The following is a 25,575-nucleotide window of genomic DNA, read 5'->3' on the forward strand; positions in this document are numbered from 1 at the left end:
AAGTGTCCGTGGGCATCTGTGCCGGGGTGCCAGCCAGAGAACATACCTTCCTCCCTGGGAATTGCTCTCCTCTTAAGTTTTATCTGCTCTTTTCTGGTAGAGATTGATGTAGGATATTCTACTGTCCAAGCATTTCATAAAAAATAATTTGTGTTTTTCTTTTCTAAACCAACAAATACTGAGACCTTTTCCTGGCCTGTGAGGCTCTAAAGTACCCTATCTGTCATATTTTCTATAGTACCTTATGAACAGGAGTTTATTCACCCATTTGAAAGGTTGGATCATACCTGCATTAGTGAAACGCTATGTTACATATCTTTTTAGGCTTTTTTCATAGTACTCGTGTTTTGTGGGGGTTTTTTGTTTTTTTTTTTTCTTCAGACAGCATCTCACTCTGTTGCCCAGAGTGCAGTAGTGTGATCATAGCTCACTGCAGTCTTCACTTCCTGGGCTCAAGCGATCCTTTCACCCCAGCCTTCTGAGTAGCTGGGACCACAGGTGTGCACCACCACACCTGGCTAATTTTTTGTTTCTCTGTGTGTGTGTGTGTGTGTGTATGTGTGTCTTTTTTTTTTTTTGAGACGGAGTCTTGCTGTCGCCCAGGCTGGAGTGCAATGGCGCGATCTCAGCTCACTGCAGGCTCCGCGCCCCCCGGGGTTCACGCCATTCTCCTGCATCAGCCTCCCGAGTAGCTGGGACTACAGGCACCCGCCACCTCGCCCGGATAATTTTTTGTATTTTTAGTAAAGACGAGGTTTCACCATGTTAGCCAGGATGGTCTCGATCTCCTGACCTCGTGATCCGCCCGCCTCGGCCTCCCAAAGTGCTGAGATTACAGACATGAGCCACCACACCCAGCCTTCATAGTACCGTTTTAATTAGATTGTCCTCGACAATGTATCCCTAAAAGTAAATTTTTGTTTTTCAGCCTTTGAAATAAACTTTTGGTTCAGACAAAACAAAACTTGCAAGTTAAAAATGTGGCCTATTTGTGCTTAGATAATTGTGACAATAATCTTGAACTGTTTTCTTTCCCTCCAATTTGAGTGATATGTTAGTGGTTTCTTGAGAATTTAACAGAAAAGTATTCAATTGGATACAGTGTAAAATATATGTAGTAGTTCTGCTCGGACCCAAGGGACTGATGTTGCATAGGCAAAAGTTGTCAGTAAGTAAGCAGGTCTGACGTTAATTCATGTTACCCTACAGAATTCTCTTTGTTTTTATAAAATGCCATCCCATCATATGAAAAGAGTGATTTCTGTTGGCTAACAAAGCATTCTTTGAAATGAACTGTAAGTAAGGAACCCATCGGTTGAAATGGCCTTGTAAACACTAATGTAGCCAACTAATGAGGTGCTATCTTCACTCACTGGTGTTTATTACCATCGGAGGAAGTAGATGTCAGTGCAACTGTGGCTCCTAGATTAGGTCATTAGCTCTTTGCCGGCTAATTGCATGAGAGCAGGATGTGAGATCTGAGGATCGTAGCAGCTGAACCAGGACACTTGCTTTTATTGTAGCACACAGCCCATTGCTGTGGATAGTAATTGCTGGATTTAAATGCATCACTGCCCTGGTCTGAGGCTTACTAGAGAACTGCTTCCAAAAGGTGTTTAATGGGTGAAGGAACTTTCTGTGTAGGCTTGATTTTATGAGTACAACACCTATTTCCTCTAAGAAACTACTCTAGGAATTTTGTTTATGGCTTAAACATATTAGGTTCTAGTATTTAGAAAGAGCAAGTAGGCTTACTTTAACTGTTACAGATTTTAACTGCTTTCAATTATGATTTTTTTTAAAAAGTATTTAGAAGATGATTAGTATATTCCCAGGCTGATAACTCATTCTCAAGCCCTCACTGATTAATATTAGTCCCTTTTATTTTCAGAGTTAGGATTTGCCATTTAATTTCTGTTTAACACTGATCGTCAGGGTGTACAAATGAATGTGGAGACCTTTGTACCCTGAATGGAAAGATTTCCGAGACAGATGCATGCATGAAAACCGGGAAGACACAGGACAGTATGTAGAAGAACTGGCTTTTCCTGTAAAAAAGGATGGAAAAAATAAGGATATATATTCATATTGCATAAAGAAACTTGGAAGCATACAAGAAACTCATGAAAGTGAACACTCGTGTCTGAATACGCCGAGGAAGCTGGGGCTGGAGCAGAAGTGCTCTTCTGAGTACACTATTTTTATATCACTTTAAGTTTTGGATTAGGTGAATGACTTAATATTTTAAAATTGATTAAGTAATAAATGAATTGCCAGCTCCTTTTTTGAGAGGAAATTTTAGATATATTACCATTGGACGTGGAAATTTGGATTTAACATTTTTAATATCCACTATTTAAAAATATGATTAAATATTCACTGGCTATATTTTAAGGGGGCAAAAATAAAGGCTCTACCGTAGTATCAGACAACTAAAATAAGAAAGTAGGCTACCAAAGATAGCGTGTTAGAAAAGTGCTTGGCTTACATCTGGCGTACGTGGGGTTTTTAGTGGGTACTGTTTCAGAGTTTCATTGACTGCATTTGTGACCCTACTTAGATGTAGATGAGGCCTGCGGTGCCCACTCAGCCCCGCGGCATTCCTGGCCTTTGTGTGTACTTGACATTCCTCGTTCTTCCTATTCCTGATTCTTTCACCCGCTTCTTTCATAGACACCATGTTCATGTGATTTTTCCTTTATTTGGGCTTCTCAGTTTCCTTTGTGGGTTCTTTTTTCCCCTCTTTCTCACTGTTTCCTAAACTTCTTTTTGTATTCAGTTTTTTAGGGTTGTTGGTTTGTTTGTGACAGAGTCCTGCCTTGTCGCCCAGGCTGGAGTGCAGTGGTGTGAACTCGGCTCACTGCAACCTCCACCTCCAGGGTTCAAGCGATTCTCCTACTTCAGCCTCCCAAGTAGCTGAGATTACGGGCGCCCAACACCATGCCCAGCTAATTTTTGTATTTTTAGTAGAGATGGGGTTTCACCACGTAGGCCAGGCTGGTCTCGAACTCCTGACCTCAGGTGATCTCCCGCCTCAGCTTTCCAAAGTGCTGGGATTACAGGCGTGAGCCACTGCGCCCGGCTTAGTTTTTTAGTTCTTTATTTGGTCCTCTGGGTAATCTCTTTCATACAAGTGGCTTCAGCTACATTCTAGTGACTCTCACGTTTGTGTCTTTAGTTTAAGTAACTTTCTGGAGCTCTAATAGGAGATGTCCCTGGGGACCTCTCCTCTGTCCCCTCCCAGGGTCTGAAGTTGAGTCCATCATCTCTCCCTCTTAAGAGCCTCCTCTTTCTGTCCCTGTTTTGGTGAACGGGCCTGTCATCTACTTGGTTGTCTGTGCCTACAGCCTGAAACTGCAGTGTCCTGCATGGTAGCCACCAGTGACATGTGTTTTAAAGTAGATTAAATACAAGCACAGACTCAGGTCCTTGGCTACCGAAGCCGCATTTCAAGTGCCCAGTAGCCACATGTGGCCAGGGGCTGCCTTACTGGACGGCACAGATTAGAACACACTCACCCTCACAGAAGGTGCTGGTGGGTGGTGCTGTCCAGGGTTTTGGCCCAGTATTCCAACCATGGTGCTCAAGAGCTGTATTCTCTATGTCATGGTTTGCCAGCCTGACTTGTGGAAAATATAACCCTGATTATTGCATTCTCTTGAACAGTGCAGACTCCCTTTGCTTTTAGGAAAAAATTCACATTCCTTGGATTATTGATTTGTGCAGTATCCCCTTGTTATCAAGCATTTGTTTACCTCTCAACTTTGTTTCTAGCACAAAATACTTTTTCTCCAACCATAAATGAGGCAAAAAGGCATATCTTGCATTTTCTTGATCCATTGTGCTTTTTTATGCCTCCATAGTATTTCATGCCCCTTTCCTTTTGCGTATGCCAGTCTCTTCCAGTTAATGTCTGGGCTGGCATGTTCTCAGGGGCTTGGCTCTTTTACCCCATTGATGGATCTAAAAGTTTTGAAGCAGAATTTTGAAGATAGTGTTTTTGGGGTCGAAGAGGTTGATGTTATAATTTGCCCGTAGTTTCATATAAATACATAAATCATAAGACACCTCTAGTTTTATTTCAACATATGCTTGATTTTTCCACCAAAAAGTAATACAGTGAGGCAGCTTAGTTATGTCTTGTGTTATTAATCATTGTGATTTAGATAAACAGTGGTGTGCCTCGAAGCGCAGTGCTTCTTTTCTGTGCACGCACGCGTGTGTGTGTGTGTGTGTAGTGTTTGTTGGTTTTGTCTTTATTTTTGTTTTCTGAAACAAGTTCTCACTTTGTCACCCAGGCTGGAGTGCCGTGGCGTGATCTCGGCTCACTGAAACCTCTGCCTCCCAGGCTCAGGTGATCCTCCTACCTCAGCACCCTTGAGTAGCTGGGACTGTAGGTGTGCCACCACACCTGGCTAATTTTTTGTAATTTTTGTAGAAACGGGGTTTTGCCATGTTGCCTAGGCTGGTCTCGAACACCTGGGCACAAGTAATCTGCTTGTCTCAGCCCTCAGCCTCCCAGAGTGCTGGGATTGCAGGTGCAAGTCACTGCGCCCAGCCCCTTGTGTGTTTTCTAACCATTTCTTTGCCATGTGTTTTCTAAGAACTGTGGTGTATATGGTGGCGATGAATGCTCTTTAGCTCTGAGAGATTTATAACTTCATATCTTATACTTTAATAATTTGGGATAAAATGATTACACAGATGACTTCAATGCGGAAAAATACAGATTGGTTTTTCATTATATATGTAGAATTAAATATATATATATATACCGTCCATGTGTTTGTAAACAAGTTTTTATAATATTTTGGAAAAAGTATTGAGGATGTACCTGGAGAGAGAAGTAAATTTTGCCTATAATTTCGTAGTTGCTTCTATTGTCAGTGATATTTTCATTATAATCAATAGAATTAATAAGCTATTGATTCATGTTAAAAATTGCATTCTCTTTCCTGAAGTTCAAATAACATTGATGAGCTTTTAAACATTTCAGCACATAGTGATCTTAAAATTAAATGTATTTTGAAATCCTATATAGATTATAAACTAATTTCCACTAGCTGTTGTTAGACACATCAAATAAATAAAATAGACTTGCCTTCGTCAACTTTAGCAATATAATTCATAGTTCTGAATCTTCTAAGAATTTTCAGAACATTTGTGAATGATAATTTTTTCACGGGAAATATGAGTAAACTTGGAAGAAGCATATTCCACCAAAGTGATTCTAAATCCCTACCACGTTTTTAAAGTTTTCTTTTAAGCTTGTTAAGAAATAGTAAGAGAAGGGGCTTCCTTTTCGATCCGCTATCTGCGGTGGAGCCGCCACCAAAATGCAGATTTTCATAAAAACCTTTACAGGGAAGACCATCATCCTCAAGGTTGAACCCTTGGATACGATAGAAAATGTAAAGGCCAAGATCCAGGATAAGGAGGGAATTCCTCCTGATCAGCAAAGACTGATCTTTGCTGGCAAGCAACTGGAAGATGGATGTACTGTCTGACTACAACATTCAAAAGGAGCTTACCCTTCATCTTGTGTTGAGACTTCGTGGTGGTGCTAAGAAAAGAAAGGAGTCTTACCCCACTCCCAAGAAGAATAAGCGCAAGAGAAAGAAGGGGAAGCTGGCTCTCCTGAAGTATTAGAAGGGGGAAGAGAATGGCAAAATGAGCTGCCTTCGTCGAGAGTGCCCTTCTGATGAATATGGTGCTGGAGTGTTTATGGCAAGTCACTTTGACAGACATTATTGTGGCAAATGTTGTCTGACTACTGCTTCAACAAACCAGAAGACAAGTAACTGTGTATGAGTTAATAAAAGACATGAACTTAAAAAGAAAAAAAAAAAAAGAGAGAGGGGATTATCAAAGAAGACATTTGAGGTAATGAATGCCACTTTCCCCCATTTTAATTTAAACTGTAGCATGAGGGAAAGTATATTTTTTGAATCTGTAAATCTTTTAATTAAAGAAAATCAATTACCAGTAAGAAGGGGGCTGGCTGTTTAAATTGGTTATGGTTTTAGTACTGGAATGTTAACACATCTGAGTGTCTAAAGCTTATCTTCTGTTCTTAGCTACTAGTTTGTGAAGAACAATTTTTTAGCAGCTTGTCTCCAGATGAAATATACCTTAAAATTTTTATTAGTAAGGACATTTGGAATTTATTTTGAATCTTGCATTATCTGATGCAAATTATTATATATCTGTTTTATTGTTTTTTATGGCATTAGAAGTGTCCAGTAATATTTTTTTAAAAAGAAATATTTCAGCAGAAGAACAAATTATTGCCTTTGTACTTGTGTGCTATAAGAGTTAGACAGATCATTGGGTGTCTCGCTGTGTTTCTTTTACCTGTGGCACCTGGACTTAGAGGGGAATTCTCGGAGGATGCCATGCTGTGGTGGCCTTGACTCCTTGTGTGGGAGCCAGTGTCCTCCATTGTGTTCTCTTTCGTGTGGGAGCCAGTGTCCTCCATTGTGTTCTCTTTCGTGTGGGAGCCAGTGTCCTCCATTGTGTTCTCTTTCGTGTGGGAGCCAGTGTCTTCCATTGTGTTCTCTTTCGTAACTCAAGAGCGTCCCCATGGAAAACTGGCCTGAATTTATGACCCGGCTTACTGATTAACTCGTAAGATTGTTACAGCTAAATAAAGCTTAATGAGTAATTTTTAATCTATCCCACTATGTGGGAGAAGAATATCACTTCTTTACATTTTAGAAGTAGAGCCCCAAACTAAATAACCTTCAGAAATTTGTCTTTTTTTTTTTTTCAGTGAAAACATTCTTTATTAGTAAGCAGACATTTGAAACTTTTTGATTACATACATCATGCAAAATGACTGACCTCACACATGGTTGTCTATTCATTGTGACATCTTTTTTGAGTTGATTACAAATTTAAGATGACTGCAGTAGTAAAAATAATTCATGAAAATGACTCTCAATGAAGCAAAACACTACATAGCACACATGAAATACTGTTCATCCCTCCTGGATGTTTAATTCTCTCCTAATGTAAATCTCTATTTTGGAAGACTATTATATACAAAAATGGCAGTTGTTTTTGTATGTGCGTCTATAGGCACTGAACTGATAAAAACAAAATTTCAAATAATTTTACAAGGTTTGGTTGTTTTTTCCTGTTTTGTTAATCCAAAACAGGACAATGCCCTTTGATTTACAGTGTTCAGTTCTTTTAAGAAATCATTTTCTTCAGAAGATGATTTTGACCCATGAAAAAGTTGTTTTACCCCTGGTAATCTTTTTGAAATAGGGCTGGCTGTTATACATTATACAGGTTGTTTTCAGTAAGTGAAAAGGAGTAGGGCTTGTTTTGAGAAGAATTCCTCTAAATTATGGCACTGAGAAAACTTCTCTGCAATGGTGGGCTCACTACGTTCATCCTGTGGTAGTTCTGGTAGTACTCCCGGTATGGAAACCCTAGCCCAGGTAATTTCACCTCTTTGAAATAAGCAGTGACCCTGGAGAAAGGTGAATTCCAAATCCAGTAGCATATTCAAGTCATCTGGCAGAGAAGTAGGCATAAAAGACTTTTCTAGGTACTTGGAATGCTGCTGTAACAAATACCTAACAATGGAAACGTGGCTCTGGAATTGGGCAGTAGGTCGAGTCTGGAAGAATTCTGAGGTGCATGCCAGAAAGAAGCCAAATTGCCTTAAACAGACTGTTAGTAGAAATGTGGAATGTTAATGCTAGAGAGGCCTTGAAGGAAGAAAGGAGTATAGCAGAGAATACCTCAATTGCAGTAGAATATCTAAATCATCATGAATAGACTGTTGGTAGAAAATGAGGAATATGTTATTGGAAAACTGGAGGAAAGGGGGTCCTTGTTACATAGTGGCAAAAAGCTAAGCTGAATTGTGTCCTGCAGTCATGTGTAAAGCAGAATTTTTAAGTGATGACTTCAATATTAGCTGAGGATATTTCCAAGCAAGCTGTGCAAGGTACAGCCTGCTGTCTTCTTGCTGATGTTAGTAAAATGTGGAAGGAGGTAGATAAATTGAGGGAAGAACTGTTAAATGTAAAGAAACTAGGACTTGATTTGGGAAATTCATGGCCTATTCACAGCAAAAGCCACTAAAACTAAGAGATTCACTGTCAGGACAGCCTTCTCTAGAGAAGTGATGAAGGTATGGCTGTATAACCTTCTGCTAATACTTCAGAAACATCAAAAGGTCTGAGTATCAAGTCACACAAAAGGCTCTTTGAGGAGATTAAGGGTGGGAATCATAGATCCTCCCAACTATTTCAGAAAAAGCCAAAATTAGAGACAGGATTTTCCAGGAAAGATATGTGAGGAGCCTCCTATCTAAATGAGTGAATCCCCATGACATATGTAAGAGACCCACAAGTTTCTCGACAGTGTTATAGCAGCAGAAACACCACCATTTTTAACAGAAAGCTTTAGAGAATATAAAAGAAGAAACAAACTGATAAGCTGATACTCAGCTGCAAACATGTGCTACCTTTTGTGAAAAAGTAAAGATGACTGAGACAGTCACAAGCCCAGAGAACTGAGCAGTGAGCTGAAGATTACTCCCAGGCCTTGAAACTGAAAGGAGGGTGCCTGATTGGTTTTGTAAATTGATGGTGCTGATGGCTCCTTTTTTCATCCCAATTTCTGCTTTTTGAACGGGAATGTGTATAGCTGTTACTGTATGCCTGTCACACCATCATACATGGGAGCAGATAACTTGTTTTCTAGGTTCGCAAGTGCACAGATGGAGGAGAATTATGCCCCAGAAATCACACCCAGATCCTCTCCCAAATTTAGATGGCTTTAGTGTGAGATTTGAGACTTTTGAGTTGGTGAGACTCAGATAAGATTTTGGATTTAGAGTTGATGCTGTAATAATGGGTTGTGACTTTTGAGCACCTATGAGTGACGTAAATTTATTTGTGATGGATCTGAATCTTTAACATGGGGTGGAGTGGGGGCGGGGGGGGGTGCACTATAGTAGGCAAGAAGAATAATGTTCCATGTAAAATGTTAATGTCCTAATCTCCAAACCTGTATGTAACCTTAAATGGTAAAAGAGATTTTGCAGATGTAATTAAGGTTACTATGGATTTCAAGACGAGGAGGTAAGCCCAGTTTATGCAATGTGCCTAATTTAATCATGAGTCCTGCAGAGAACCTCTCCAGGCTGGTGTCAGAGAGATGTGGTAACAGAAGGGTCATAGAGGTGAAACAGTGCTGGTTTTTAAGATAGAAGAAGGCCAGAAGCCAAGGAATGTGGATGTCCTCTAGAAGGTGGAGTGACACGGAAATAATTCTCCTATGTGACGCTGCCAGCAAACTGATGTTAAAAGCACCATGAAACCTGTTTGGACTCCTAACCTGTAGAATTGTTAAGATAATAAATTTGTGCTATTTTAAGCCACATTTTGTAACTTGTTACGGTGGCAATGGAAAACTAACCAGAAGTGATAACTAAGGATGAAGTGGTGTCTGGGGAGAAGGAAAACCTTCTGACTTCAGAAATACGAACATTTATGCAGGTAATTCTTTAGATCTAGTCTGTCCGACAGAATATACATTCCTATATTTCTACACTAGTTTTGTTCTGGAGAAGACATTCTAGGTTGAGCACATAGAAGGGTGTTTAGTGTATATAGTGAGTTTCCTAGAAAAATGTGTTGAATGAATAAATGAATGTGATCAAGGCAAGCTCTAGGAGGAACTGTAATTACTTGATTTTAAAATGCTGTTGCTGTTTATCATAGCTTCTTAAGAATTGCTGACCTTTAGGCCAGGTGCAGTGGCTCACACCTATAATCCCAACACTTTGGGAGTCTGAGGTGGGTGGATCACCTGAGGTCGGGAGTTTGAGACCAGCCTGACCAACAAGGAGAAACCCCGTCTCTACTAAAAATACAAAAATGAGCTGGGCGTGGTGGTGCATGCCTGTAATCCCAGCTACTCAGGAGGCTGAGGCAGGAGAATCTCTTGAACCTGGGAGGTGGAGGTTGTGGTGAGCAGAGATAGCGCCATTGCACTCCAGCCTGGGCAACAAGAGCAAAACTCCATCTCAAAAAAAAAAAAAAAAAGAATTGCTGACCTTTATGTGTTTCTGTTTAAGTTCACAACAGTCATAATTCTGCAAAATACAAGGCAAAACTGTAGTTTCTGATACTAGTAATATATCTAAATCAGTAAGTAAAAAGGATGTGTAAAATCTTAATAGGAGAAATAATTGTATGATCAAACAATTTCAAAATCAAACTAGACACTTTTCAGTATTTATTACAGACAAATTTTCAACTTATTTGATCAAAAGATTTCTTAATGGCTGTTGGTCAATGCTGCATCAAGAAACTTGAGTGCAAATTTTACCAAATGCATTTATCAAAAAGGGGTTTTCATTTTTTTCTGCAAACAAAACATTAACACTAAGTAACAAACTGATTTGCCTACAAATCCAAAAACTATCAACATAAGCCAGTCCTTCAACTAAAAACTCAAACATACTTATCTCAAGGTCTATTCCTAAACCAAATTTGTCTATATTCAGGTTGGAAGACAGAATAACAATAAAACCAAAATTTATCTGTAAAAATAATAAAAATAATTTGGTTTTTTTTAATGCTGGAGGTATTGTCCTTACTAATACGGCACATCATCTGTTCCCACATGGTACTGCATGGATAGGAACAATATTAGTTGATGGAGTAACACAGTGTTAAGAATATCTGCTTCTAGCAGTGTCAGGCTTTCATCTGTTAGCTCTTTATTCGGAAATGAAGTCACAAGAATAAAGTCAAGAGCTGCAAATTCAGGACGAGACTGTACAATAAAGTTCCGGACATCCAGGATCCTGTGTGTACTATTGAATCTTTGTGTCAAACGACTCCCATCTGCTAACCTGATTTGAATTTTTGTTGTTGGCACTGAATCATCAATAAGAACAACCGCGTTAAGTATTGATTTATCCTCCTCTTCTGGAGAAGAAGGTGTACTGACTATTTCAGGTGTAAGCCTTCCAAGTTTTTGCCCTTCTCCACTAAAAGCCTTGAACCTCAATCTAGGTTTTATGTATTCTTGATCCTGATGGTCCTCCATATCCCAAATCACTTGGCCACCATGAACAAGGCACTGAAGCTCCCGGGGGATCTCTCCTCTCTTAACAGACTCCAGAAATTGAGCATTTGTTGGTTCATTGTAAGGTCTCAATTCTCGATCATCTAAACTGAAACCATTGCTCCACAGTTTAAGCAAAATCTGAACATCTTGCAGCTGATTTTCTCCATGCATATATTCAGACCGCTTACAAAAGGAATTACCCAATCTGTATCCTCCACCTGTAAATGACGTTGAGGTGGTGTCTGTGGGCTCTTGAAGACTCTGCAGCTTTAGGTCTATCAGACTTGGAAGATTTGCGCTTCACTTCATCTTCACTTCATCTTCATACAATTCTTCCAAGGCCAGTTTATTTCTTGATATGTCATCCCTTTGGCTGTTTTCAAGTTTCTTTGCAGATTCTTCACATTAATATTAAGTTCTGCAAATCCTGTGTGCTCGGAGGCCACAGCCTGGAAGACCTCCTCTCCTGCTCACCGAGCTCAGGGCCGCCGCCCTCCGCTGTCTTCCACTGGCTCTATTTGTCTTTTTTTTTTATTTTTTTCGAGAGGGAGTCTTGTTCTGTCACCCAGGCTGAAGTGCAGTGGCGCCATCTCAGCTCACTGCAACCTCCACCTCCAAGGTTCAAGCGATTCTCCTGCCTCAGCCTCCTGAGCAGCTGGGATTACAGGCATGCACCACCACACCTAGCAAGTTTTTGTATTTTTAGTAGAGACGGGGTTTTGCCATGTTGACCAGGCTGGTCTCGAACCCCTAACCTCAGGTGATTACCCACCTTGGCCTCCCAAAGTGCTAGGATTACAGGCGTGAGCACCTGGCCCAGAAATTTATTTTTAAAAGTTTAATAGTTTGTTTTATTATTGCTTATTGAGTGATTTAGTAAATATTCTGTCAGGGTTAGCTTGAAATACAAATTTTAAAATGTGTATTTTAAATGTGTATTTCTGAAAATGGTATTTCAGAAATATGTATACATTCACATGGAAAGATGTTAATTATAATCTTAGTGACAAACTCTTAGAACCTGTAGGAAGAACTCATTTTTGTTTCTATGTGTACACACAAGGGTCTGGATGGATTTATAGCAGGGTATTAACTGATGATTTCTGGGTAGATAAGATGCCATGTGGCTAACATTCTTTTGCCTTGTTTTGTTTTAATAACATTTTTTAAAAACTCAATTTCTCAACTGAAGAGAAAATAAGCAAATACTACCTTCTCAAATTATTTCGAAAGTTCATATTTTTCATAGCTTTTTTCTTATTCTTTTTTCCATATGACTGTTGCTTATTAGCAAATAAAACTCCACAAAGGCAAGAAAAATGTTAATGCTCTTATCAGGCATATGGTAAGGATTTTAAATATCTCAGAGATAGGGTATCTATTATCATTTTCTAATACAGCTTCCCTTTTCAACAGTATGGTCTTTTTCAGAGTGAATTTTTTTTTTTTTTTTTTTTTTTGAGTCTGAGTCTTGCTCTGTTGCCCAGGCTGGAGTACAATGGTGTGATCTCGGCTCACTGCAACCTCAGCCTCTCAGGTTCAGGCAATTCTCCTGCCTCAGCCTCCTGAATAGCTGGGATTACAGGTGCCTGCCATCACGCCTGGCTAATTTTTCTATTTTTAGTAGAGACGGGGTTTCACCATGTTGGCCAGTCTGGTCTCGAACTCCTGACCTCAAGTGATCTACCCGCCTCAGCCTCCCAAAGTGCTGGGATTACAGGCATGATCCACCAGGTCCGGCCATATTTCAGAGTGAATTTTAAGTGGAAATTTGCTCGAACATTAATGACAGGCAGCATACTTAGTTACATGTCTTAATTGGTCTCCTTTAACTTGTATTACCGTTTTTTCATTTTTCCAATGATATTAAATATTATGAAGTAATATTTTCCAATAATATTAAATAATATTTGTTGGAGACTCCGTTTGAGATTCTGCTCTTGCTGGAATGAATGCAGTATGTCCTCACTTTGTCATGGCATGTGACTGATAAACATCATGCATGTTTTCATAAAATCATAATACTTCTGAGCTGGAAGGACCTTAGAACAGATGTATCACTGCCCCTTCATTTTCTTATGCAAACATTGCTTTTAGCCTACATGACATTGTGGAAAGATGGCTGGGCTGAATGATCTAATAGATTCTTTCTAGCTTAAGGTTTCCTGATTCTAGGAGATTTCACATGCTCTTTCATGCTTTCACTGTTTTTTCAATGATGTACCCTTATTGCCATCTGGATATCTCAAAATGCATTACATTAAAATAAGAATGGAGTTTAGTTGTTGTTTATTTTTAATCAGTACTCCATAATTCCTTTGGTGTACTCAGAAAGTGCCGATATGAAACAATGCATTTGATGTTTTGGATTGAGTACAGGAAATTACTCGACCAATCAAATATGAGATTTTTTTATGGGATTTTGAAAGACCTCATCTCTTAAAAAAATATTTATGCCAGCTGATTACACAATTGTGGCTAGAATGTTTATCCTGTCACAAACATGCAGTATACAACATAGAGCTAATTTAAATGCTCACGCATTCTTCACAAAGTTCATCTTTTTTAAATCTAATATTATAGAGGGAAAGTTTTTAATTTTTATTTATTTTTATTGTTTTGAGATAGGATCTCACTTTGTCACACAGGCTGGAGTGTAGTGGTGCAATCTTGGCTCACTGCAGCCTCGAACTCCTGGGCTCTATCGATTCTCCTACCTCAACCTCATGAGTAGCTGGGACTACAGCCACCACACCCAACTTTTCATAGAGATGAGGTCTCACCACATTGCCCAGGCTGGTCTCAAACTCCTAGGCTGAAGCAGTCTGCCTCCCTTGGCCTCCCAAAGTGCTGGGATTACAGGCATGAGCCACCGTGCCTGGCCTAAAAATCTTTAAGATACATTTTTTTAGATTTATTTTTGAGATGTTAACAGCACATTTTTTGTATTTCAAGAAAAGCGACTTGAGTCTGTCACTAAATATTTTATAAATTTTAAACGTGTTAAGTAGGCCAGGTGCAGTGGCACACACCTGTAATCTCAGCACTTTGGGATGCTGAGGCGGGTGGATCACTTGAGGTCAGGAGTTCAAGACCAGCCTGGCCAACGTTGTGAAACCTCATCTCTACTAAAAATACAAAAATTAGCCAGATGTGGTGGCGGGCACCTGTAATCCCAGCTACTCAGGATGCTGAGGCAGGAGAACCACTTGAACCCAGGAGGTGGAGGTTGCAGTGAGCCAAGATTGTGGCACTGCACTCCAGCCTGGGCAACAGAGCAAGACCCTGTCTCAAAAAAAAAAAAAAAGAAAAGTATAAGCAGTAATAACAATAGTAATATATAATATTGTGATATATTAATACGGTATGTAGCAGAATGGGAGCAGGTTCAACTTGTGCATGAAAACAGCTTATATCTTTATCTTTTGGGGTAGGTCTCACAGCCACAGGGGAGGGAGGGCGGGCTTTCCTAGCTTGGTAACAGCGCAGATTGACACCTTTGGGAGCCGTGTCTCGGTGTCTCATCAAATGGCTGGTTGTCTGAGGCAGCTTTTTGTGGTATTAGTACAGAGATTTGCTAAATTGTACGTTGATCTTCAGTGTATCGCCTTTTTTTTTTTTTTTTAAGAAATGTTTTGAATAAGTAATTGCTTTACTGTTCTGTGTTTTTCTCCTATTCCTTTTTAGGCTTCTCTACAGTTTAGCCTTTAATGCCAGGTTTCTGAGACATCTTTGGTTTCTAATATCTTCCATGTCAACACGGATGATCACAGGGTATGTATTATACAGACTTATAAATTGAGCTCAAGGGCACGGGAAGTGGCAGCCTAATCAAAAATGTTGCCAGAACCTGTTTTTAAGTCCTGCTTATACTGGGCTTATTTCATATTAGAAGGTAAGTTCCAGATGGTCTCAGTTGCATAAAAAGAAAAATCAGTGTCTAATCTTAACAGTTACTTATCTGTATATATTATAGAGAGTATGGTTTTATCTGAAGGTAAGTTTCCTTTAAATATCCTAGCCATTTTTTCAAAAAAGCAGACATTTGGAAATTGCTTTGCTCCATATGACTTTACTCTTCTTTTCACAGTGAAAATACAGATTTGAAGTACATTAAAGACTGCTGCAAACATTAGAACAGTGTAGAAGTTTTTAAACATTTGTTGAAATAATTTGATTTTTCTTATTTGAATCGTGTAATTTAAAAAATAGCGTCTTTGACATACATATTTTAATAGAGTATGTAATAGGTAGGAATTTCATACTTAAAATCCTTCATGGTAAACTGACTTAGCCTAGTACTCTGTTGTTGAATTTTTCCTCTGCCAGAAGTCTAAGCCGGCCAGGCGCGGTGGCTCACGCCTGTAATTCCAGCACTTTGGGAGGCCGAGGCCAGCGGATCACCTGAGGTCAGGAGTTTGAAACCAGCTTGGCCAACATGGTGAAACTCCATCTCTACTAAAAATACAAAAATTAGCCGGGCATGGTGGCACGTGCCTGTAATCCCAGCTACTTGGGAGGCTGAGGCAGGAGAATCGCTTGAACCCGGAAGGCGGAGGTTGCAGTGAGTCGAGATCATGCCACTGCAGTCCAGCCTGGGTGAGAGCAAGACTTCCTCTCAAAAAAAAAAAAAAAAAAGAAAAAAAGAAGTCTATGCCAATCCCCCTGTGCTGTAATCGGAAAAGATGAAGTGTGTAATTCAGTTAATTGGAGACTAAACTTACAAGATGCAACTGCATGTCATGCTCATGATAGTAGTATAATAGCAGTCACCGTTACTGACTCCATGCTGTGAACCAGCTCATTCGGTGGTGGGAAGACACATCTCAGTTGTAGGGCAAGAGTGTAGAAAGTGGTCTTGTTTTCTTTTTAGGAACAAGAAGTTAGAAGAAAGAATTTTTGATGGGTTGGGGTGGTATATCTAAAATATAAACACACTCATTTGCAATCTAACTTGCTGTGTGCAGTCATAATGAAAACTCTTGTTGAGATTTCTCGATTTTGAGCTTTTTCATGCAATATGTAGAGCAAAAGAGATTCATATGTTATTCAGCCAGGCACAGTCAGCCCCTTTATGATGGGACTGGTGTTCAAATCATCTGGACAAAACAGTTCATACTAATGAAAGGGGAATGTCAGTTTCTCAATATTATTACTTCAAATTTTTCATTTTTTTAATTGAATCTTAAGTGAGGAAAGGGGAGTTTTACTGCAGCCAATGTGACTAGTGAAGCTCATAAAGGTTAAGTGAGGTATCTTGCATCAACAGTGGGTGGCTAAAGCAGAGACGAAAGACTCCTAGAATGATTTACTGTCTTGAGAAGTTCTTTTCTTTCATTTCGAAACCAAAATACAAGATTTTAAGTATGTTTTGTTGTGTTTTTTGGTGCATTTCAACCACTTCTGACTACGCCAGCCTTGGTTTTCATTAGTGACAGGTTTGTTTTGGGCAGAAGGGGATTGAGAATCATTAGGACAGGAAATTATCGTTTACCCATAAGTGCCCCAGCTTAGCAACAGAAACACTGTCATAGTTCTGCCTGATAATTGCTTATTTGTTTATGGCATTTGTCTCTTGCTAAGGAAATGGAGTCATGGTGTGTGAAAGAAAAGTGGGATATTGTTAATTATATTAAATTATTAATACTATTTTATGATAGGGTAGTTTTACAAATCTTATTAAAAGACAGTTTGATGATTTGAATGTCTTTTTACTTGTTTAATTTATTAGAATGAAGTTCCTCAAGAAACTGACAGTGTATTAATACGTTCTCAATACAGATACTCCTTGAGGTACAATGGGGCTATGTCCTGATAAACCCATTGTAAGTTGAAAATATCATAAGTTGAAATGCATTCAAGACACCTAGCTTACTGAGGCCTCACAGCTTAGCCTAGCCTACCTAAAACGTGCTCAAAACACGTGCATTAGCCTACAGCAAGGCAAAAATCATCAAACACTAGGCCAATTTTATAATAAAGTGTTGAATGTCCATGTAATTTATTGAATATTGTACTGAAAGCGTAAAAACAGAATGGTTTATGGATACTCAAAGTACGGTTTCTACTGAATGGGAATCACCTTTGACCATCTTGAAGTTGCAGAATCCTAAACTGAACCATTTTAAGTCAGGCACCATCTGTATATGTCTCATATTTCCTACTGGGAATAAAGTTTAAAATGAAATGACTGATTTTCTGAAACTGGCACTCAATTTAAGTCAAAAATAGTTTCACAGTAAGCCTTGCATTGCTAGGACTTACAGCTTTGGTGGGCAGAAGTATCATCAGGGGAGCGTGTTAAAATGCATATTTTCGTGAGACAAGATTGCACCATCGTACTCCAGCCTGGGTAACAAGAGGGAAACTTTGTCTCAAAAAAAAAAAATTCGGCTTCTCTGGTCCTGCCCTAAGACTTGGGTTAGAAACCCTGGAGACTACAACCTCACAAGCTTATCAGGTGATTGAGGTACAGATGGTTTGGGGGCCAACCGAGAAGCACTATTCTTCACCCCAGTCTAGCAGACCACATTTAAACAATCTCCAGATGGATAGTGAATTTTGGCACATCAGACATTTTGCAAATAACATCTTTATTCATTTACCTCATTTTCAGTACTTGCTATTGAAATCAGCCAGTTTAGTTTCCTTCTTCTTGAAGATGAAGGAACCCATAGCCAGCTGGTACTGTTTTCCATTAGGCATCCCTTGACTACAACATAACATAGAGATGCCTTGCCCAGATGTCTTCAGTGTGGGCAGTAGGTGCTGGTGTTGGCTGTTTGATAAATAATCTCAAAACAGTCTACAGTAGTATTCTGAAAACCTGTTAAAGCAAGAATCCGTTCTTAAGAATAAAAGCTCTTTGCAAGGGTGGGGGACATTGGACGAGGAGGAGGAGTGGTTCCCACAGGCATGCAATTTGAAAACCCTTGTTCTCAAGATCTAGACAGAGGTTAGGGATTGCCTCGGGTCTCACTGATGGTCAGTAATTCACCTAGCTCCCCTGAGTTATGTGTGAATCAATGTCTTTTCCATTACAGTAAGTTACAGACTTTATTTGCACATAAGTCTTTGAGATTGACCTGTTATCAGAGGAATATTTGAGTCTGTTTATAGCAGAAAGAGTGGTCAGCAGAGAACTGAGAGACCTGTGTCTCGTTTGTGCCCTGTCTGCAGGGCAGCATTGGCACGTATCCTTCTTGCCAATCCTAGTTTTTGTCATTAAAGTAAAAATGATGCATTCCTTTTGCTTGTTTCACAGGGGGTTTGAAGAGGACAAATAAGTTTTTGTTGGTTAATTACCCTGTCTCTTATTTTTTTGGACCCAATATAAGAATTTTATGCATCCTGCAATATGTGTGCATAACTGATGATGTGTTGGTGGTGATGATTCTTGTCAGGGATAACAGTACAAGTACAAGGATTCTTGTCAGGGATAACAGTGGAAAGCAGGCTCATCAAGACACAGGAGTGGGCTCCAGCTCTCAGAGGCAGGGCTGTTGAAAGAAGCCACCCCTGTCCAGTTAAGGCAGCCTCGTGCCTTTTTTATCCTCCATATAAACAACCTTTTTGTGTCATCCTGGCGTTGGCAATGAGGTAGGACAATTGTACTTTGTCCCTTTTTGAATGTCCCTACAACGTTTAAATTTTGGAAGAATGGCATTCATTCATTGATGAATCCATTCAGCATAGTGCTAAATACAGAGTGTCACAACTACAAACATGGATCATGTATGCTCAGGTTGTGTAGCATGTGGACATAGTGTATCTTCTCTGTGGGAACACAGTTTCAGGTGCACATATGGGTTCCTGTTTTCAAAGTAGATGATGGCAGTGCCCTCCCCTGAACCATGCACCATGGAGACTCAAAAGCTCCAGGTGGCTCAGCCAAGCTCCTTACGGCCCTGCTAATTATGACAAGTGGCCTTACCTTCTGCTTTGCTTTCATACATGATTTGTAGATCCTGACTCCTGGTTACATTTCATCTAATATATACCTGTAGTTTTGTGGAAATGGATATTTGGGGAGATAAGAGAGTGATCTTGCTCACAGTGTCCGTTAACCTGTGATTGATTTGACTTGGTAGAGGGGACCATGGACTTTATAGAAAGAGCTTGCAGGTGAGCCTGTTAGCTAAATGTTCCATAAGACAAGGAACCAGACTTAAAAACGAGAGAAAAGGAAGAAGTTCTAGGTGAAATAAGTCAATTTAATATATCATAGCTCTGTTTTATTTATTTATTTTTTTTGGAGACAGAGTCTCGCCCTGTTGCCCAGCCTGGAGTGCAACGGCACGATCTCGGCTCCTTGCAACCTCCGCCTCTCGGGTTCAAGTGATTCCCCTGCTTCAGCCTCCCAAGTAGCTGGGATTACAGGCACATGCCACCACACCCAGCTAATTTTTTGTATCTTTAATAGAGATGGGGTTTCACCATGTTGGCCAGGCTGGTCTCAAACTCTTGACCTTGTGATCCACCCACCTCGGCCTCCCAAAGTGCTGGGATTATAGGCGTGAGCCACCATACTCAGCATTTTTTTTTTTTTTCTTTTAAACTTTTTTTGAAACAGAGTCTGTCTCTGTTCCCCAGCCTGGAGTGCAGTGGCGCAATCTCAGCTCATGGCAACCTCTGCCTCCTGGGCTCAAGCCATTCTCCTGCCTCAGCCTCCTAAGTAACTAGGAAGGACTACAGGCACCTATCACCACACCTGGCTAATTATTTTAATATATCATAGCTCTTGATGGGTGAAAGAGGCTGCTGAGTGAAGACCACCTTAGCTGCTCTGAAAGCAGGAGCAGGATGGGAGCTGGTGAATAAAGTGGCCAGTGGGAGCAAGGCCACTGTAGAGAACTGGAAACTTTGTTCCTTGAGGTTCCAGTTTGGCTTCAATATTGAATAGCTTTCAGCGTTACCAAAAGTAAGTCGTTGGATAAATTTTTCCTGAGACCAGAATGATTTGCCTTTATTAAATATGTTGAGTAGAAGGGAAGGGGGATGGTTTCCTCATAAGAGTAAAAGTACATGTGTGTCTTGAATAGTGGCCTTATTAGAGCTCTTCTTAGGGCCTTAGCCTGGGAATGACTGGCTCACTCTTAGTAACTCCATTATCCAGTTGATACAGGTAGCACAAACCTTAGTGAAGATTGATGGGTTGGTATGCTATTTTTTGTATTAATCTATGCTGTTTATTAACCTGCATTGCCATGGTGACTTCACCTTGCCTTTAAATAGTTTAATTCCTAATGCAAATGTTACTTTCCCTGATTATATTTGTTTGATGTTATGTTTTAATTAGTTCCCAAACTAAGACTAATGTTAAAGTGACTGGTTTTTTTCTTCTTTTCTTTAATTCAAGGTCTATGGTACCATTGCTTCAGGTGATATCCAGGGGTTCTCCTATGTCTTTTGAAGATTCTAGTCGAATCATCCCACTCTTTTACCTTTTTAGCTCCTTGTTTAGTCATTCACTAATTTCCATACATGATAACGAATTCTTCGGTGATCCCATAGAAGGTAAGGATTTTGAGAAACCAGTTTGCTGCTGGCCACTTGGCCCATCAGTTTTCATAGACAGTAGAAAAGTTTTAAGCTTTTTAAGTCTTTCAGTGTGTGTTAAAAGATGGAAAAAGAAATGATAGAAAACTGGATTATGTTTTTTAGTTGTAGGTCAAAGACAATCATCAATGATGCCTTTTACTTTAGAAGAGCTGATAATGTTGTCTCGATGCCTTCGAGATGCATGCCTGGGGATCATCAAGTTGGCTTATCCAGAAACCAAGCCAGAAGTTCGAGAAGAATATATTACAGCATTTCAGAGTATTGGAGTTACTACTAGCTCTGAAATGCAACAATGCATACAGATGGAACAGAAAAGATGGATTCAGTTATTTAAGGTATAGAGTATATGTATTTTTTTGTTTACTGACATTGAAAAATATACAAATTTTTGTCTTGACTCGTTGCAGAGGAATAAAAATGCAGGTTTGTTTCAGACATGTTTTAATTTGCAAGATTTTTTTTTTTCTTTTTTTTTTTTTTTTTTTTTTTTGAATACATGGACTTGATGTGTCTCCCAGGCTGGAGTGCAATGACACCATCATACTCCACTGCAGCCTTGAACTCCTGGGATCAAGCAATCCTCTCACCTCAGCCTCCTGAGTAACTCAGCTGGGGCTACTGGCACGTGCCACCACACCCAGCTAATTTATTAGTTTTTTTGTAGAGACAGAGTCTCACTGTGTTACCCAGGCTGGTCTCAAATTCCTGGCCTCATGGGTTCCTCCTGCTTCTGCCTCCCCTAGTGCTGGGATTATAGGCGTGAGCCACTGCAGCTGGCCTATATAACTTTTTAATTAAGAAAAGTAATTTTAGTACTTTTGATTAATTAAGGTAATTTAATTAACTAAAATTACTTTCATTTTAATTTACATTTGCCTCACTTAAAACCATGTTTTTAAACCTTGTTACATGCATCTTTTCTGTGTGGCCCTAACTACTTAACTGTGACACGTTGAAATATAAATACAGTTTTTAAAATGTTTTTATTTTTCACTAAATATTTCTTAGATTTTATTATTTTTTCAAACCTTTCAAAAATTAACAAGGTAAAATAGGTCATTAATTTTTAATGCTAGTTGTATATAAATTATTTTAACATATCTTTGTTCTTAACCAGAAAGTGAAGTTTTGAGTTACTGTGGTTGGAATGTTGGCAGGAAACCACCACCAGTGAGAATGTAACTGTTGGGATGGAAAAAAAGAAAAGGAAAAGGGTGCTTGACTTCCCATGAAATTTCTGCAGCAAACACATCTAGTCAGCTAAAATTGCTCATTAAAGGAGTGAGAGCAGAAGAAATGCATTTTCCAAATTGAATGCTAGATTTACAGTCCGTTTAATACCAGCAACCTCTCGCACACTAATGTTCAGTTCGAGTCATCAGCTGTCCCTTTGGGTCTTTTATCACTGCTTTTGTCAAGCTATCTATTTAATTGAAAGAAGTTAATTGAATGAAAATGATCAACTAAGCTTGTATTAATATTGCTAATGGAACTTTCTTCTTGGCCATGTTTGGAGAAAGATGTCAAGCTAGACTTTAGGAAGGGCCCATTAATGCTTGCACTTAACCTGATGGGCTAATTAAGGAATGCTTATTCATCCTCCAAGTCCACAAGAGTCTCTCTCCAGCCCGTTCTGCCTGGTTTTACAACACATTTCTCTTAGGAGCATGAGCATTAGCAGCAGCAGCAGTAACTGATAATGTTTTGATTGCACTGAATACAGTCCTAATGCATCGTTGAATTTATAATTTGGGCAGATTGATGTAATATATGTTTGCACAATTTATTTTAATTACCTATTTCTGTATTCCTAAGTAAACTGGAAAGGTCACATAGTAAGCCTTTACTATATCCTTTCTTAAAGATTGACAATTTTGCAATTTTTCTATGTTAAAAAATAAGCAATCTCACCTATTTAAAACTTATAGTTCTTATATAAGCTTTTCCTGGACGTGGGTGTTAACGGTAGCATATTTGTTTTCCTTTCAATATTTGATTAAACCCTGGGGTCTTTGTTAATAAAGCTTTCCATGATGCGCAATATCAGGTGTTGTGTATGATATCAGATAATTTCACTGTTTTATGGCACCTGTTGAGAGTTTCATAATTTCCATGACAGGCTTATCTTTAGTATGTAGAAATCTCTGAATTTAATAATGCCATATAAGATATTTTCCACCCTGGCCTTATTTTGTTTTGGTTAAGCATTAAATGAAGAGTTTGTACAGAATTTTCTTATGCCTCAAAATGACTCCCTGCCGCTTTATTAATCATTGAAGGTTTTAAGAATTAGGGCGAGGCCGGGTGTGGTGACTCACGCCTATAATCCCAGCACTTTGGGAGGCCAAGGCGGGTGGATCACGAGGTCAGGAGTTTGAGACCAGCCTGGCCAACATGGTGAAACCCCATCTCTACTAAAGATACAAAAAATTAGCTGGGCGTGATGATGCACGCCTGTAATCCCAGCTACTAGGGAGGCTGGGGCAGGAGAATTGCTAGAACCCGGGAGGCAGAGGTTGCAGTCAGCTGAGATAGCACCACTGCACTCCAGCCTGGGCGATAGGGTGAGACTCTCTCCAAAAAAAAAAAAAGAGGGTGAAAATTTACCTTTTTTTTTGTTGGTGGTGGTGATTGTTTTAGGTTTGAAATCAAGTTGTTGTAAGACCTTTTGAGTTTAGAATTGTTTAAAGACCTTTTTTTTTTTAAAGGATTTCTGTTCTTTGGTCACCTGTCCCCCAAACCATTTTATGCTACCTGCTGTTGAGCTGAGCCCCCAAAATAAAAATCACTGCATAATTTTTGAGTAATCAGCTGCTATTAGCTTTTCTTTTAAGAAAATACTGTCTCTATTATGAAGATGTATGAACTTACACCTCTGTAGTTAACTGTGTTTTGGGCAGTATTCTAAGAGTTTTGCATATATTCATTTAATACAATAGTTCTGTGAGAAAGATACTATAATTTGTATTACAGATGAGGTCATGTATATGATGGTAGAACCAGCTGCTATTCTACATTCCCCTTCTGAAAAAAATACAAATTTTATCAGCATTTTTCATACTGTTGTTGTGCCAAATTTGAGTTGAAGAATTCGAGGTAGAATCAACCAAAGAACGCAAAAGCGTTTTGCCCATGATCTCCTGCCTTCCATTGATTTTGACACAATTGCAGATGATGAGACCTGACTCCTTCAACACCGACCGTTTTCATTTTTCAGTCGTATCATGGTCCTCCCAAAGTCATTTGTGTGAGAGGCTCTGTTGGCTGGTCACAGAACATAGAATTTTAAGTGGATAGAGTCATCTTTCTTTGTCACTGTAAGAATTGAGGTCACTTTCTAAGCCCTGCCTTGACACTGCTAAAACAGTTTGTGCATTTATCAAATTTATAAACTCCTCTTGAAGTGTAATTTATAGCTATAATTACTTTAGCTTGATGAGATAGGAAATCCTGTTTTGAGATGTCTGTGTGCATCTACCGAACTTAACAGGAGTTACCTCCTGTGATAGGAAAACAGGAGGAAGTGGCAGGGAATGAGGAGGAAGGTTCTCATGCCCTCATTATCCATATGTCTGGAGAGAGAGAGAGAGAGAGCCATACTATGAGTGATTTTTTTACTTCCTTAGTGGTTAAGTTGTATTTTTTCAGTTCCAAAAAGCTATTTTTAAAAAGTAGTAAAGCAACAGCAGTGCCCTATTAATATAATCCTAACATGCGGCCATTTGACTGTCTATGTTACAACCAAGAGACCCAAAGCTTGTAGCGCTGTGCCATATCCTTTTCTGTTATTGAAGATTTTGGTTGATTTTGTTTTTGGTTTTTGACTACTAAAGTGGATACTATATGAAGTAATTTTATAGTGTTTTAAATATGTGCTGAAGAATACTGTTTTTCAAAATACTCCAGTTTTTAACCCGTTTATGCCAGAGGTTGCAAATTTTTTGTGTGAAAAATCAGGCCTTGGCAATGACCTTGAGCAGTAGAATATAAACCCCACAAGCTTAGCGTTCCAGTAATGGAACACTAGGCATAAATGGGTTAGCAAGTAGTAACTAAGGGCTATATAAAATTTGGTTAACCCTTGACAGCAGCAGTGCATACCAGATACTTAATGACTTTCATAGGTTAGAGTGTTTTATTCTCAGTTATTTGAATACTCACAGTATTCATCCCACCCATAGTGACACAGCTCTATGCTAATAAATGAATTCACACTGGGTGCCTGTTCCTGCAGTATCACCACGTAGTGAAGGAGACATGCATTCAGCTAATGACAGTGGGAAACAGCAAACCGCAGAGGCCGGTCCTGTGGAAGCACACAGGAGAGAAGCACCAGCTGCTGCGTCGTCTGGCACTTGACTCACTTGAGGAAAACGGTTGTTTTCCAACGAGGTCATGTTCTTAGAGCTTTTTCTGACATGTTACTTTTATATATTCTTCTTATGAAGTCAAATTGTAAAAATCCATTCTCATTTGATGTATTTCCCACATTACACATTTACTGCACTTCAGAACCTGGAAATTGTATGCTAAGTATGCTTTGTGTTTTGCTTTTTAAAGAACTAACTCATCTGGTTTCAGGACTAGATCTACTCTAGAAAGAAAAAAAAATAATTAACTCAGTTGTTTGGTTTTAGTTACCAGATTTTACATATCACATTTAAGATAAAAAAGATACTTTTATTTTGTGTTATGATGCAATTTAGTCTTTCAGTTGCCCTTCAAAACTTGGACTATATGTACTTAATTTTTTGGTTGCAATACTATATCTAAATATCCATCTCCATGCAGAAATGTCACAATTTAGGATTAATAGCCTTGTCATCTAATTTATATATACATTTGTGATAATACAGCTAGTGCGTAAGAATATTTCCCCAAGGTCAGTTAAGCAAGATTTTCTTATGATCA

At 39.2% G+C, this 25,575-nt stretch overlaps 1 protein-coding gene and 2 pseudogenes across 3 annotated transcripts in view; 2 read left to right on the forward strand and 1 right to left on the reverse strand.

The window, feature by feature from the left end:
- UBE3C (ubiquitin protein ligase E3C) overlaps positions 1 to 25,575 on the forward strand; it is a 129,519-nt gene that overhangs the window by 48,484 nt on the left and 55,460 nt on the right. For all 3 annotated transcript variants that reach the window (XM_024249660.3, XM_024249661.3, XM_024249663.3), the window contains 3 exons: positions 14,791 to 14,877; positions 20,462 to 20,619; positions 20,767 to 20,999. In XM_024249660.3, the coding sequence (XP_024105428.1) occupies positions 14,791 to 14,877; positions 20,462 to 20,619; positions 20,767 to 20,999 (478 nt within the window). The remainder of the gene's footprint in view (positions 1 to 14,790; positions 14,878 to 20,461; positions 20,620 to 20,766; positions 21,000 to 25,575) is intronic.
- LOC129060541 (ubiquitin-ribosomal protein eS31 fusion protein-like) lies at positions 6 to 10,073 on the forward strand (annotated as a pseudogene).
- On the reverse strand, positions 9,221 to 13,339 carry LOC103891253 (UBX domain-containing protein 2B-like; annotated as a pseudogene).

The sequence above is a fragment of the Pongo abelii genome, chromosome 6, assembly GCF_028885655.2.
Source record: "Pongo abelii isolate AG06213 chromosome 6, NHGRI_mPonAbe1-v2.0_pri, whole genome shotgun sequence".
NCBI lineage: Eukaryota > Metazoa > Chordata > Mammalia > Primates > Hominidae > Pongo > Pongo abelii.